At 39.9% G+C, this 12,305-nt stretch overlaps 2 protein-coding genes across 3 annotated transcripts; one reads left to right on the forward strand and one right to left on the reverse strand.

Annotated features, from left to right (window-relative positions):
• The first annotated feature begins 2,425 nt into the window (after positions 1-2,425).
• Positions 2,426-5,953, forward strand: atp5f1b (ATP synthase F1 subunit beta). The gene is made up of 10 exons (XM_026363981.1): positions 2,426-2,581; positions 3,458-3,631; positions 3,726-3,900; positions 4,025-4,146; positions 4,232-4,416; positions 4,506-4,664; positions 4,816-4,938; positions 5,090-5,302; positions 5,389-5,590; positions 5,689-5,953. Exons 1-10 carry the CDS (start codon positions 2,479-2,481, stop codon positions 5,784-5,786), a joined length of 1,554 nt encoding a protein of 517 aa, XP_026219766.1. The 5' UTR covers positions 2,426-2,478; the 3' UTR covers positions 5,787-5,953.
• A 931-nt stretch (positions 5,954-6,884) lies between these two features.
• Positions 6,885-9,609, reverse strand: LOC113163633 (retinol dehydrogenase 7-like). 2 transcript variants are annotated; one of them, XM_026362404.2, is made up of 5 exons: positions 9,462-9,609; positions 8,231-8,545; positions 7,517-7,775; positions 7,244-7,407; positions 6,885-7,171 (listed from the first exon to the last, which is right to left on the reverse strand). In XM_026362404.2, the coding sequence occupies exons 2-5, from the start codon at positions 8,541-8,543 to the stop codon at positions 6,948-6,950; spliced, it is 960 nt and encodes a 319-aa protein (XP_026218189.1). In that variant the 5' UTR covers positions 8,544-8,545; positions 9,462-9,609; the 3' UTR covers positions 6,885-6,947. The 2 variants fall into 2 exon arrangements, with proteins under 2 accessions (XP_026218189.1, XP_026218188.1); XM_026362403.2 differs by lacking the exon at positions 9,462-9,609 and having other exon boundaries at positions 8,231-8,996.
• Positions 9,610-12,305: the final 2,696 nt, after the last annotated feature.

The raw sequence follows: 12,305 nt of genomic DNA on the forward strand, positions 1-12,305 counted from the left end.
TTTAAAACACATCTGAAGGAAATTCAAATTATTCCCAAGGCCACGGCTAATGTACTGCAAATACTGAACTTATTGAAGTCAACTGTTGTGCTGATAAAACAAACTATACAGAATATGCCTAATAAGCTAGACTGAACCTAATGCGTTAATAAACGTATAGTATATATTCAGCCTAAAGGACCTAAAGCAATGAATGTTGAAACACAGAGGTGGAAAGTAAATAAACACATTTAGTCAAGTACTTAGGTCAGCTCCTATTCTTAGAGTTATAATACCTTCTACACAGCCCCTTAGCTGATAATAAGTCATGGTCAAACAACAAATGTTGTCAAACTTACTAGTTAAGCAGAAATCATAAAAATAATTTGTTTGGTTAGAAGGATGAGCTTGCAGCTCCAGCTCTGCACTGCTGACACTGAAGCTATAAGTCTGTCTGTATTTCAAACACCTATCTGATGGTTGTCACTACTTACTGTTTAAATAAAACAATGTGATTTATTTTTAAATAAAATTCAAACAAACAAAAAAACAATAGTCTAGAAGTATCGGTTTCAAGTAATTAAATCATTGTCAAGGTCACAAGGAACTAAAAATATATATTAGCATTGCCCCCATTATATATTATGAATCATCTCACAACCCCTCAGACAGATAATTAGTCTGTTAGCGTGAGAGAAGTCGCTGATAAAAAAGTCAACATTCACTACATACAGCATTTCAATATGACTTGGTTAATAACTATTTGATGATGCAATATACCACACTGTATGATAGTTTATCTCTCAAAGGGGGCATCTACTTAATCTTTTGATATTTAATTGATTTTCTTGACAATCGTTTATTTTTACAGTACATTAGTACAAGTTTGAAAGCAGTACTTATTGTAATGGATAATTTCTATAATATTATATTGGTGCTTTTACTTATGTGTGGGTTTTGAGTACTTTTTCCACCACAGTTGTAACATAATGCAACCAGATAGCATATGCATGACTCTCTTTTACACTTAAAACTAAAGACAAGTGGGTGATTCAGGTCTTCTAAAAAGAAAACAAATTAATATAAACACAGGTTAAACACACATGAATTCACCTGAACAAAAAACCAGCAATACTCATTGTGTCTCTTTTGGTACAACAGCAACCTCTAGTGTAAATAAGGTGGACATGCACTCACTTTATCTTTTTTTAATTGATGTTACTGTTTGTTGTTGTAGGAAAAACATTTTTGTGTCATTCGTAATTGGAGGCGGACATTCGTCTCAAAAGCAGTAAAGAAAAAAAAACCTAACTCTAACCCTAACAGGTGGAACTACTAACGTTAACAATGTGTATATTCTATTAAATTAACAGTCACAAGAAGGTTTTCTAGCAAGCAACAGGTACAAAACCAAACCCTGGAAGGGGCTCACGTGAACAGAATACAGTCATCAATGGACTTAATTACTTACTTACTTATCTGCTTTGACAACTCTGACAAAAAGGATTATTAGTAATTGTGCTTTTCATAAACCCAATACACTATGGGTAACAGTAGCAAATTCAATATTACTTATGAAGTAATACTGGTCCATGTGCATGTTTATGTTTGTCTCTGTGTGCATTTAGCATCCAGTGTTGGAAGAAATGATAAATCTAATACTTAAGAAAAGTAGTAACACCACACTGTAATGATTGCATTAAAACTGTACTTGAGTGTGCAAGTTGCTTATAAGCAGAATTTGCAGTACTTAAACAGTACAGTACTGTAGTTTAGATACTACAAAATTGTATTTTGACAGAATGTTATTTTATTTATATATTTTTATATTTATCTTGCATAATTAGTATTAACATTATGCATTCAAATATAAACACTATTTTAAAATTGTGCCTAGTCAAACCCTTTTCATACAGTCATCAGTTTGCATCAGGCATACATGTAACTGCACCTGCATAAATGTTAGGGAGCAAAAAATATAAAGTCCAAATGTGGAAGCATAAAGTTTTATGCTCCTCTCGTTTAGCTTAAAAGCTCGGTTCACCACCATTACCAGCCCAGTTGTTTATTAAAAAGACCAGTAGTCCTCTATTTTCCAGCCAGCTACCAGCTGTGCACTGGAAAACTATGAGGTAAAAAAGTTCTTAAGACTTGGACAACATTTATTATGGGTGCACTAGAGAATACTTTGTGTTATGTAATGTCATTTTGATATTGGACACTGAATATAAGTGGGAACTACTAGGATGCATAGTTTGTTGTTAAAGATCAACATTAACTGAAAGACGGATTTAAATGATAACTGATATGTAACCTTTGTGGAACCACATTGTCAGATGATCCAGCTCTGGAGGGCAGAATGTCAGCTGGACGCGGTTACCGTGTACGCATGCTCAGTGGGCCTGCCTGACGTTGCACGCGTGCGCAGTTCGTCTCAGCGGTCATTGACTATAAAGCCGTGAGTTCCTCTGTCTCTTTCCACCTTCAGCCATTTTGACCATGTTAGGAGCTGTGGGACGCTGCTGCACCGGGGCTCTGCAGGCTCTCAAGCCTGGGGGCCAGCCCCTGAAGGCTCTCGTTGGATCCCCAGCCGTCCTTTCACGTATGTCCTGCATGCTTGGTGTTTTTAGAGAAAGCTAACTGGAATATAATATTCATTTAGGCGGTTGTCAGAAGAGGGCAGGGGCAATGCTAACGCTAGCTGACGCTAGCAACACGCTGGCTATCCGACCGGCGGTGCAACAGGCCCGACTTAAGAAATGTAAAATTTAAAAGGTCTTGGAGCTGTTATACAATATAAAATTGTCTCTCATGTACACACATGCCTTTGTTAACAACATGTCAGCCAACAGATGATGCCTAGAATGAGTTTTATGTGTGCTAGTAGTAATGACCTTTGTGTAATGACATGAGGCGGTGCGAGACGGCGGCGCTGCTAACTTAGCATTACAAGTTGCCTTTTAGCAAGGTCTAGCTCTGTCTAGTAAGGTTGGACAGCCGTCTGCATCATTCAACCGCATACCCCTGGGTTTTAATCTAGTAACAGATTAAGGCATTAGGATTGTGGTCAACTTTAAGTGCGTTTGCCATTGAATGTTCTGCGTCAGGTGTTAAGTTAGCTTCACTAGCTTGAAGTAACGTCAGACTTCATTCATCTGTTAGTTTCTCCACGTTAGCGATTTTTAGTCTGCGAAATGTGTCGTTAGACTTACTGTTGATCCAGATAATACTGCCATTTCACATCAGTAGGCAGATTGTTTTCGTGGACGTCTGCTATAAAAGCTGATTCATGGTTTAATTTGACAACAGTCACTTGACATTGACAAGGGAGCGACCAGCCATGTAGTTGTCGGGCTGTCCTGTCATGGGTTTTACGTTTGACAAGGAGGCATATGGGACAAAGTGACAAGGTCACGATTGCAGCACACGTTTGCAACACTATGCTAAATGCACATACTGTTTTTGGCTTACTGGACAGGCAGAGACTATGCTGCACCTGCCGCCGCAGCCAGCGTTGCCACCGGGCGCATTGTTGCTGTCATCGGTGCCGTTGTGGACGTCCAGTTCGATGAGGGCCTTCCTCCCATCCTCAACGCTTTGGAAGTCACCAGCCGCGACTCCAGGCTAGTCCTGGAGGTGGCTCAGCATCTTGGTGAGCAACTCGGGTCACAGCCTACAATCATACACATATATAAACAGCGGCTTTCAGAAAACCGAATTAAAAATTATGTGAATGCTGTGTTTAGGGGAGAACACAGTGCGTACCATTGCTATGGATGGTACTGAAGGTTTAGTGCGCGGGCAGAAAGTTCTGGACACCGGTGCCCCCATCAGAATCCCAGTGGGCCCCGAGACCCTGGGCAGGATTATGAATGTCATCGGAGAGCCTATTGATGAGAGGGGTCCCATCACCACTAAGCAGTGAGTATTTTTTATCATGGGTATTGAGGAGCTTGTAAAGTCTGTCAAAAGCCTCTGAATGTTCAATTTGAAGGTCTAGTGACCTGCAAATGCTTGTTAATAATCCCTTTTGTTTCCTTCCAAGGACTGCACCCATCCATGCTGAGGCCCCTGAATTCACTGACATGAGTGTGGAGCAGGAGATTCTGGTGACAGGCATTAAGGTGGTGGACCTGCTTGCCCCCTACGCTAAGGGAGGAAAGATTGGTATGTTGGTATTGTACGATTGTGGTACAGTTATACTTTATTGGGAATGCCAATAAAACTAATCCTACATTACTCCTCATTGCAGGTCTGTTCGGTGGTGCTGGTGTAGGAAAAACTGTATTGATCATGGAGCTGATCAACAATGTGGCTAAGGCTCATGGTGGTTACTCCGTGTTTGCTGGTGTGGGCGAGCGTACCCGTGAGGGAAATGATTTGTACCATGAAATGATTGAGTCTGGTGTCATCAATCTGAAGGACACCACCTCTAAGGTGAGGATCATAGAAAGCTTAATAAAAATTCTGCTTTAAAGTAAATAAATAAATTAATCTCTTACCTTTTTAATGCTTTCCATTTCAAGGTGGCGCTGGTGTACGGTCAGATGAACGAGCCCCCTGGTGCCCGTGCCAGAGTGGCTCTGACTGGACTGACCGTGGCCGAGTACTTCCGTGACCAGGAGGGTCAGGATGTGCTGCTGTTCATTGACAACATCTTCCGTTTCACACAGGCTGGCTCTGAGGTCTGCATAATATTTTAAATGATGGGAGAATTGCGTTATCACGTTATATCTCATACTTTTTAATTCAAAAACAGTTGGTCTATTTCTGTATAGCCAAATCTGAAACAAAACAGTGTTTGATACTCACTGAAGTCATCTGCTTGCCTTGTAGGTGTCTGCCCTGCTGGGTCGTATCCCCTCTGCTGTGGGTTACCAGCCCACTCTGGCCACTGACATGGGTACCATGCAGGAGAGAATCACCACCACCAAGAAGGGTTCAATCACATCTGTGCAGGTAAAAAGTCTAAGGAGGATACTTTTCCTCAGTTTAATGGTTCATTTTCACTGTACTTGGCTAAAATGTGAGTTTCAAATAGATGGAAAAGTTGATAATGGTGCCAGTTACTGGTGACTTCATTCATGCTCATCTCAACTCTGACCACTAGGCCATCTATGTGCCCGCTGACGATTTGACTGACCCTGCTCCTGCCACCACCTTCGCTCACTTGGATGCCACCACCGTGTTGTCCCGTGCCATTGCTGAGCTGGGCATCTACCCCGCTGTCGACCCGCTGGATTCCACCTCCCGTATCATGGACCCCAACATCGTCGGAGCCGAGCACTATGACGTTGCCCGTGGTGTGCAGAAAATCCTCCAGGTTAGCGACTTGATCAGTACTTTCTGAAGCCTGCATGTTGGCTTTGATTACACTGGTTGTGAACATGTTTTACTTTTCTCTTGTAGGACTACAAATCCCTGCAGGATATCATTGCCATCCTGGGTATGGATGAGCTGTCTGAGGAGGACAAACTGACTGTGGCCCGTGCCCGCAAGATCCAGCGTTTCCTGTCCCAGCCCTTCCAGGTGGCTGAGGTCTTCACTGGCCACTTGGGCAAACTGGTGCCCCTCAAGGAGACCATCAAGGGCTTCAAGAGCATCCTTGGTGGTAAGCGTGTTGGCATTCACTTTAATTGTAAGACTGCTTGTGTCTATCCCTTCTTTAAAATGTAATTTTAATAATGAATTTTTATGTATTCCCTCCAGGTGAGTATGATGCTCTGCCCGAGCAGGCCTTCTACATGGTCGGCCCCATCGAAGAAGTGGTTCAGAAGGCTGAGAAGCTGGCTGAGGAGCACTCGTAAACATCTAAATCTAACTGTTGCAAAGGAAAATGCAAGGAGGGGTCTTGTTGCTAGGAGCACTTGGTTTGTAAAACATGTCAAAATACAAATGTACCTGTCGTCATTCTAAAAGATGTATTTAATGTTTCCAATGAAAGGTGGAATAAAACTGTCTTTACACAAAGTGACTTGTCAACTGTATAATTCCTACGCTTAAAAATGTAGTTGAATCTTGTTCCAACTGGGGAGTTTACATGAAATGGGTGTCATCGTCTGACCACAAGATGGCATACTAGAGCCATGTTAAGCTATTTGACCTGTGTTGCAGTGCAGCTTGTCCCATACTGAAATAAAACCCATTGACAAACAACTGTGTGCTTGTTTCAAACTTCAGAATTCATGTTGACATAAACATTACTGCTGCAAATGACTAAACCACAGATTTGTCAGTAACATGCAGTTGTAAGATGTAAATGTATAAAGCTTACTGGTCAGAAATTAATGATCTACCACTCATTGTTCAGAAAGTTGCTCTCAGACTGGCAGGATTTCATTTGGAAATTGTAATTTTTCTGCTGTGCTGAATACATTTAAATACCTAGAATGTAGTTTCTAGGTGATTAGTGAATTGAGAACCAGGACCTATATTTACTAGTTTATAGTTCGTAATATTAAAAGTGCTCATTTCCCAACAGCCAACTCTAACACAGAATATAGCACTGAATGTTTACAAAAGGAAATTAACCTGCAGGCCCAAAGTAAATGTACCAGGAAGATTGAAGCTCCTTTGACCAAAGCTGCTGTTACTTTAAAGGGTCTTCTCTGGGACTTTTATCAATTCTAAGTTTTATTACAGTAATTCTATTCCCATTTTAAAGGTGGGTTTCCTACAGTCACAGTAGTCCTGCTACGTATGAGTGTTGTAATCATGTCTGATTATGGCTTTTATTGCTCTACCTTAATCTTGCACACGCCTATCATCAAAGCTAAGAACATTGGACCCAACCGGCCCCAATCTACCTTTAGATATGGCGATACTGAAAATGAGTAACCGATTCACCTATGAGAAAATCAAGTCCGCAAAAATATTCCAAGCAGGTTTACAGACAGAGCAGACACTTTTTTTTTTAAAAACCAATGAACCTTTATGTCGGAGGTAATGCATATACAAAAAAGCACAATTTATTGCACTTGTTTGGCAAGAGGAATGGCTTCTCTCTGCATGATGTAATCAGAAACACAGGTTGGCATGTACGACAGCGGCAGCCAGAAAAGCTTGGCATCCCAGCCTGGGGAGTAGCGTGTGCGGGGTCTGACAGCAGATACAGCGTGTTCCATGCAGTTGACCACCTTCATCAGGTCTCCATCACTGAGCTTGCCAATTTTATCTTTTAGTAATGCTAGTGCTAAGAGAAAAATTGGGTAAAATAAATATGGAGAATAATTAAAAAGACAACATGCAAATGTGGAAAACCTACCTTTTTCTAAATATTCAGGTCCATAGTCATCCTTGACATCCTGGGACAGTCTGTCCCACAACATCTTGACATTTTTACTCAGGATACCAGAGTCAGTGACATTTGTTTTGAAGAATCCTGGCTCAATGCAGAGGACTTTGACACCAAAAGGGTTCATATTTAACCTACATTTGGAAATTTTATCTTGTTAGTTCTCATGTCCAATCTAAAATTCTTTGAAGTGCAGGTTAACCCTGCTGATAAATTGTTGATCTTACTGAGTAAATGTTTTACCTGAGACTGTCATTGAAAGCCTCCACACCATACTTGGAGACAGTATAGGGACCTCCGGTAACGCTGATTCTTCCAAACACACTGGCTACATTGACCACCCTTCCCCTGGCCTTTTTAATCAGCGGCAGGATGCTCAGCGTCACGGCGATCACCCCGTTTAGGTTCACATCCAACATGGACTTGTAGTCATCAATGTTGAGCCAATCACAAGGGGCAGAGGGAACGGACACACCTGCATTGTTGACTACAGCCCACAAGCCTGGAATGAGCAATAAAATCATTTTAAAAAATACTTTTGTTTAAACTCGTCCATCTCAGATCACTTTTACAACTAGCACCTACAAGCACATGAATACACACTAAACATGTCTGAACATAGTAACGTTTTGGGTGTTGGCTGCCTCCTTTGCTTCAGAAAGTACTTACACTTTCCAAACTTTTGTGTTAGAAATAATTTGAAATGGGCAGTTTCCAACCCATTTTCATCCCATAACCCTATTATAACAAAGTAAAAATGAGGCCCTAGGCAGTTTTTTTATTCTGCCTGAAAAAACATTAAACATGTAAACATTAGGGTTCATTTATATTAGTCCATCAGTAGTGATGTACTAATATAAACTGTGACCCGACAGTTGTTACAGATGTGAGTGAACATGAGTGTCTGTACCAAATATAACACCAAGTACCCAATAAGTACACAGAGTTAGTACTCACCACGCGCCCCCACTTTGTCCTTGATCATCGCGGCAACTTTGGCAATGCTGTCGTTAGACCGAACATCCAGGTGTGTTGTGATCAGGTTGCCAGAACAGGACTTCTTCAGGTCCTCCTCACCCTTCTCAGTGAAACAGGCGGCGATCACTCTGAACCCTTGCTTGTCCAGGTGCCGCGCCAGGAGGTTGCCAAAGCCAGAATCGCAGCCTGTGATGTACACATACTTGCTGCCTTTGTCTGAGACCCTGGGTAGCTCTCTGACCCAGCGGTACAGGTAGTAAAAAAACAGCAGACCCAGGAGGTACAGGAACATGACTGCAGGAACAAAGAGGTTACTACTTGAGCAAACACTGAGGCGAGTAAGCCCATAGGTGGACATACAGCGAGGGCATTTACTCACTTTAAGTTGTTTTGTTGATTTCCATTTCATACTACTTTAAAATGAGAAGACCGCACAGTATCGGGGTAGACGTAGACTCTGTCAGCTTCTACAACTTTTCATGTCATTCAGGAGATTCTCAACATTATATAACAATGAGTGTAATAATTAAAACACACCCACGTCAATCACGTTTAACAGTAAAATATTCACATAATATTACCACCAATTCATTTAGGTTGCCAACTTTCTATGTAGCTTTTAAAATGAATATATTGGTAAAAACTAACTTTGACCAGTTAGCTAACATTAACTCTTTAGCACAGAGAAGAAGGTGGTGGTCGTGCCTTGGCTTAATTATAAGAAAATATTTCAACATTATAAATATATATATAAATGTATATATAGTAAGGTCATATCTCTAACTATAGTGCTGGAAACCAACAGACGACAACCTTTTATGTAACCATGTATGTTGCACCACTCACCACCACAGTGACCCCTGTGCTCGTTACATTAACCAGTTCTTCTACCACCTCATGTTCTGGATACAAAATAACTCGTTACACCGCAGCTGGGACACCGACTCAACTCTGGAGGTTATTTTGTATCATTTCTATCGTGTTCTCATAAAACAGTAACTTACTTGTATAAAAAAAACGTGTACAAACACTAAACTAATAAAAACGTCGTCACACTAATTAATTATTCTGCTCAGATTCAAGACCCACTGGACTCCAGTGGAGAAATTAGCCGGGCTAATCACGGAAGTCATTATAAGACCCCACTTATGAAACATCTTCCTACAATAACGACGTGAGAGCAGAACTAGAGATGAAACAGGCCTCTTACCTGCAGCACGGAGATCTTCCTCGACTGTCTCAGCTGGTTCACAGGAGCTGGTTTATAGCTGCGCTGGAGAGGAAAGTACAAGTGCGCAGGAACCAGCAGCAAAGTTCAGCAGCTGCTGATTCATCTTCATCGAGGTCTGCACACCGCAAACAGGCGCCTCCCATCGGCTACAACGTTCAGGATCTTCTGGGGTTTTTTTTTTTTTAAATGACGCAAATTTTTACCAAAATATAACAAAATAGTGTGAATTACTCGTGTGTTGATAAACCCATCGATGTAGAGACAGACAGTCAACATCTGACCTGAACAAATCTTAGAAAATCCCAACTCCAAATAAAGAAATGTGAAATTTTAGGAGCACAGCATGTAAAGTAAGGAGTGAAAGGCAAAAATATAAAGCCTAAAACACAAAATGTGAAGATGCAACCAATATTAATGAATTCGCAAATGTACAATGCAACATACAGTTTATATTTGTTCTCATAATTTAAGTTTAGTCAGTGTTTGACAAAGAGAAATTTACATAACTATTTCTCTCAAAGACTGCACAGCAATACTATACAATTTTATATATATATATATATATATATATATATATATATATATATAAATTTTTTATATAAAATTTATATATTTGCCCTAGGCTTTTTCTAGGGCAAATATATGGTGACCCTGAAGTGCTAAACAAAAAAATATTAAACATAACTAAAACATTTAATAGATTTATAGTCTTCTTGGACCTCCTTGTCCACGTGTCCCCGGAGGTTAATTCACTCTGTGTCTGTTGAGTTGAAGTAGAAGAGGCACTGAAATCCAAACTTCACACTTGTGTTTTTTACGTACGGTCTCTCTCCTTGAGGTTGCTACACATTGATCCATCTTAACGTTTTGGAAGCGTTTGAGTCGTGGTTTTGACCAACACAAGAATTTAAGTGAAACATGTACTGACCTGTCCAGCCCACGTCACTAGTTGGATGCTGATGTCGTCTGTCAGTAGATCCTCTGCATTAGCTATTGGAGAGTAACACAAATACTCTTACAGACAGTGAAAGCGTGTCAACGTTGGCGTGTGCAGCACAAACAGCAAAGGACAACAAGCTGCAGCTGATTTCCTCTCGTTATTTCAGTGACACCGTTGACATGTCTCCTAAATTCATACTGATAAAAACTGTTAAGCTGATTTTTCCTCTATTGTTGAATAACTAAAAATATTAGAAACTTTCACATTGCTGGCTTGTGTTTTAAAGGGTTCTGTTCTCTGTCTCTATGATAGAGAGGAGACCCTTGTTTGGTGTTTTCAGCCAATCAGAAGCTGACTGGAAACAGCTGATGTCAGCTGCACTGCTATTAAACTGCAAACATTCAACATTACATTACATTTACATTACTACATTCTTATTTGAGTTTGAGTTGTGTTGTCCACACACATGATTTTGTTCAGCCTAATTCCTTTTGTGCTGAGTTTATGATCAAATTTATAAGTTGAGTCAGTTTTTAAGATATTTAGTTTGAACCAATCCTCTGGCTAATCCAAAATCAAAATATAATAATATTATTTACAGAGCGGCAAAGCTGATTGCAAAGTTTAGTAGTAAGTTGATCCTAAAACATCCATTAGTCCCAGTTTTTCTGCTCCTCACGTTGCATTGTTTAAATACAAAGTACAACTAGGTAGAAACCAAAATTCTCCCATCAACACGGCTGGTGTATTTCAACCCACCAAATAACACACAGCCAAAAATTGTTGACACAAGGAATTTATTACATGAATTCAATGTTTCTTTAGATTATATAGATTACATTTTAATTTTAATTAAAATAAAAAAAAAACATAAAAAATTGTAATGTTAATTCTTGCATTTGGAGACTGTATGTGCCTCTGTTTACTAATGAGACATAAAATTAACATGTTTTCTTCTTATTTCTTCATATTTGTGAAGTACGTGCACTGATTACACTCTGGTAATGCAGCTTATTTCCGACTGTTGCACCTTGTTTTATTTTCATGCATTTCATGTTTACCACCAGGTAGCAGCAGCGTTGTTTGGTAATTCATTTCCTGGTGTGCAGATGCTGCCTTTAAACACTCTTTGCAAGGTTGCACTTGCACATAGCTATTTTTCATTTTAGCTGAATATAGGTAATAGAAACTCGATGTCGGGAACATGATTGTTATTTACACAGTGCTGCTGAACAAAGTCACACAGGCCTACAGACAATTTACACTGAACTGTTAATGCAGCTTTCCAGTATCTAAATAACAGCTTGAATAACATAGAGTGTGTTTACCAGCTCTTTTTCTTTATCATGTTTTCTTCCTCTGAACCTTTGGATCTTGGTCACATACAGTCTGTCCATAACTTCCCTGTTTGCAGTTTCCAGACAGCATTTGAAGGGAGCAGTGAGTGACCTACTGTTCATCACCACTACAGAGCAAGGAGTTGTTTATGTAGTATATAGTATAATATGTTTGATTGTTTTACCTCCCCTTTGTTCAAAATGTCAGTAGCTTCAAAAAACATTAATATAAAAAAAGTTTTTTTGCTTTATTTCTTACCTTTGGAGCACAGTTTGTAATTTAAGCAACGATTAATATAATGTCATGATGTACCAGTGTACAAACAGGTCGTACCTGCTTTCAATCTATATCCTAATTTCATGTTTACTTTTCTTACATCTTTCAGCAAAGTCTTCTCAAACAAGGCATGAAGGAAGTGCCTCTAAGGAACTATAAGGTTTAACGGTCCCTTTCCTCAGACTAGAGAAGCTGCTTAGACAAATATTAAAGAATAGTGACGTAATCTAGCTGACACGACTCAACTTCCAAATAACTGCACCTGGATG

The sequence above is a fragment of the Anabas testudineus genome, chromosome 2 (genome assembly GCF_900324465.2).
Source record: "Anabas testudineus chromosome 2, fAnaTes1.2, whole genome shotgun sequence".
NCBI classification, from domain to species: domain Eukaryota; kingdom Metazoa; phylum Chordata; class Actinopteri; order Anabantiformes; family Anabantidae; genus Anabas; species Anabas testudineus.

Coding starts and splice junctions, on each gene's coding strand:
- atp5f1b (XM_026363981.1), top strand. CDS start 2,479: ATGTTAGGAGCTGTGGGACGCTGCTGCACCGGGGCTCTGCAGGCTCTC. Junction 2,582..3,457: donor ATCCCCAGCCGTCCTTTCAC/GTATGTCCTGCA, acceptor CTTACTGGACAG/GCAGAGACTATGCTGCACCT. Junction 5,303..5,388: donor GTGTGCAGAAAATCCTCCAG/GTTAGCGACTTG, acceptor TTTCTCTTGTAG/GACTACAAATCCCTGCAGGA.
- LOC113163633 (XM_026362403.2), bottom strand. CDS start 8,660: ATGAAATGGAAATCAACAAAACAACTTAAAGTGAGTAAATGCCCTCGC. Junction 7,776..8,230: donor GGACAAAGTGGGGGCGCGTG/GTGAGTACTAAC, acceptor TGCTCATTCCAG/GCTTGTGGGCTGTAGTCAAC. Junction 7,172..7,243: donor ACCTGAATATTTAGAAAAAG/GTAGGTTTTCCA, acceptor TTTTTCTCTTAG/CACTAGCATTACTAAAAGAT.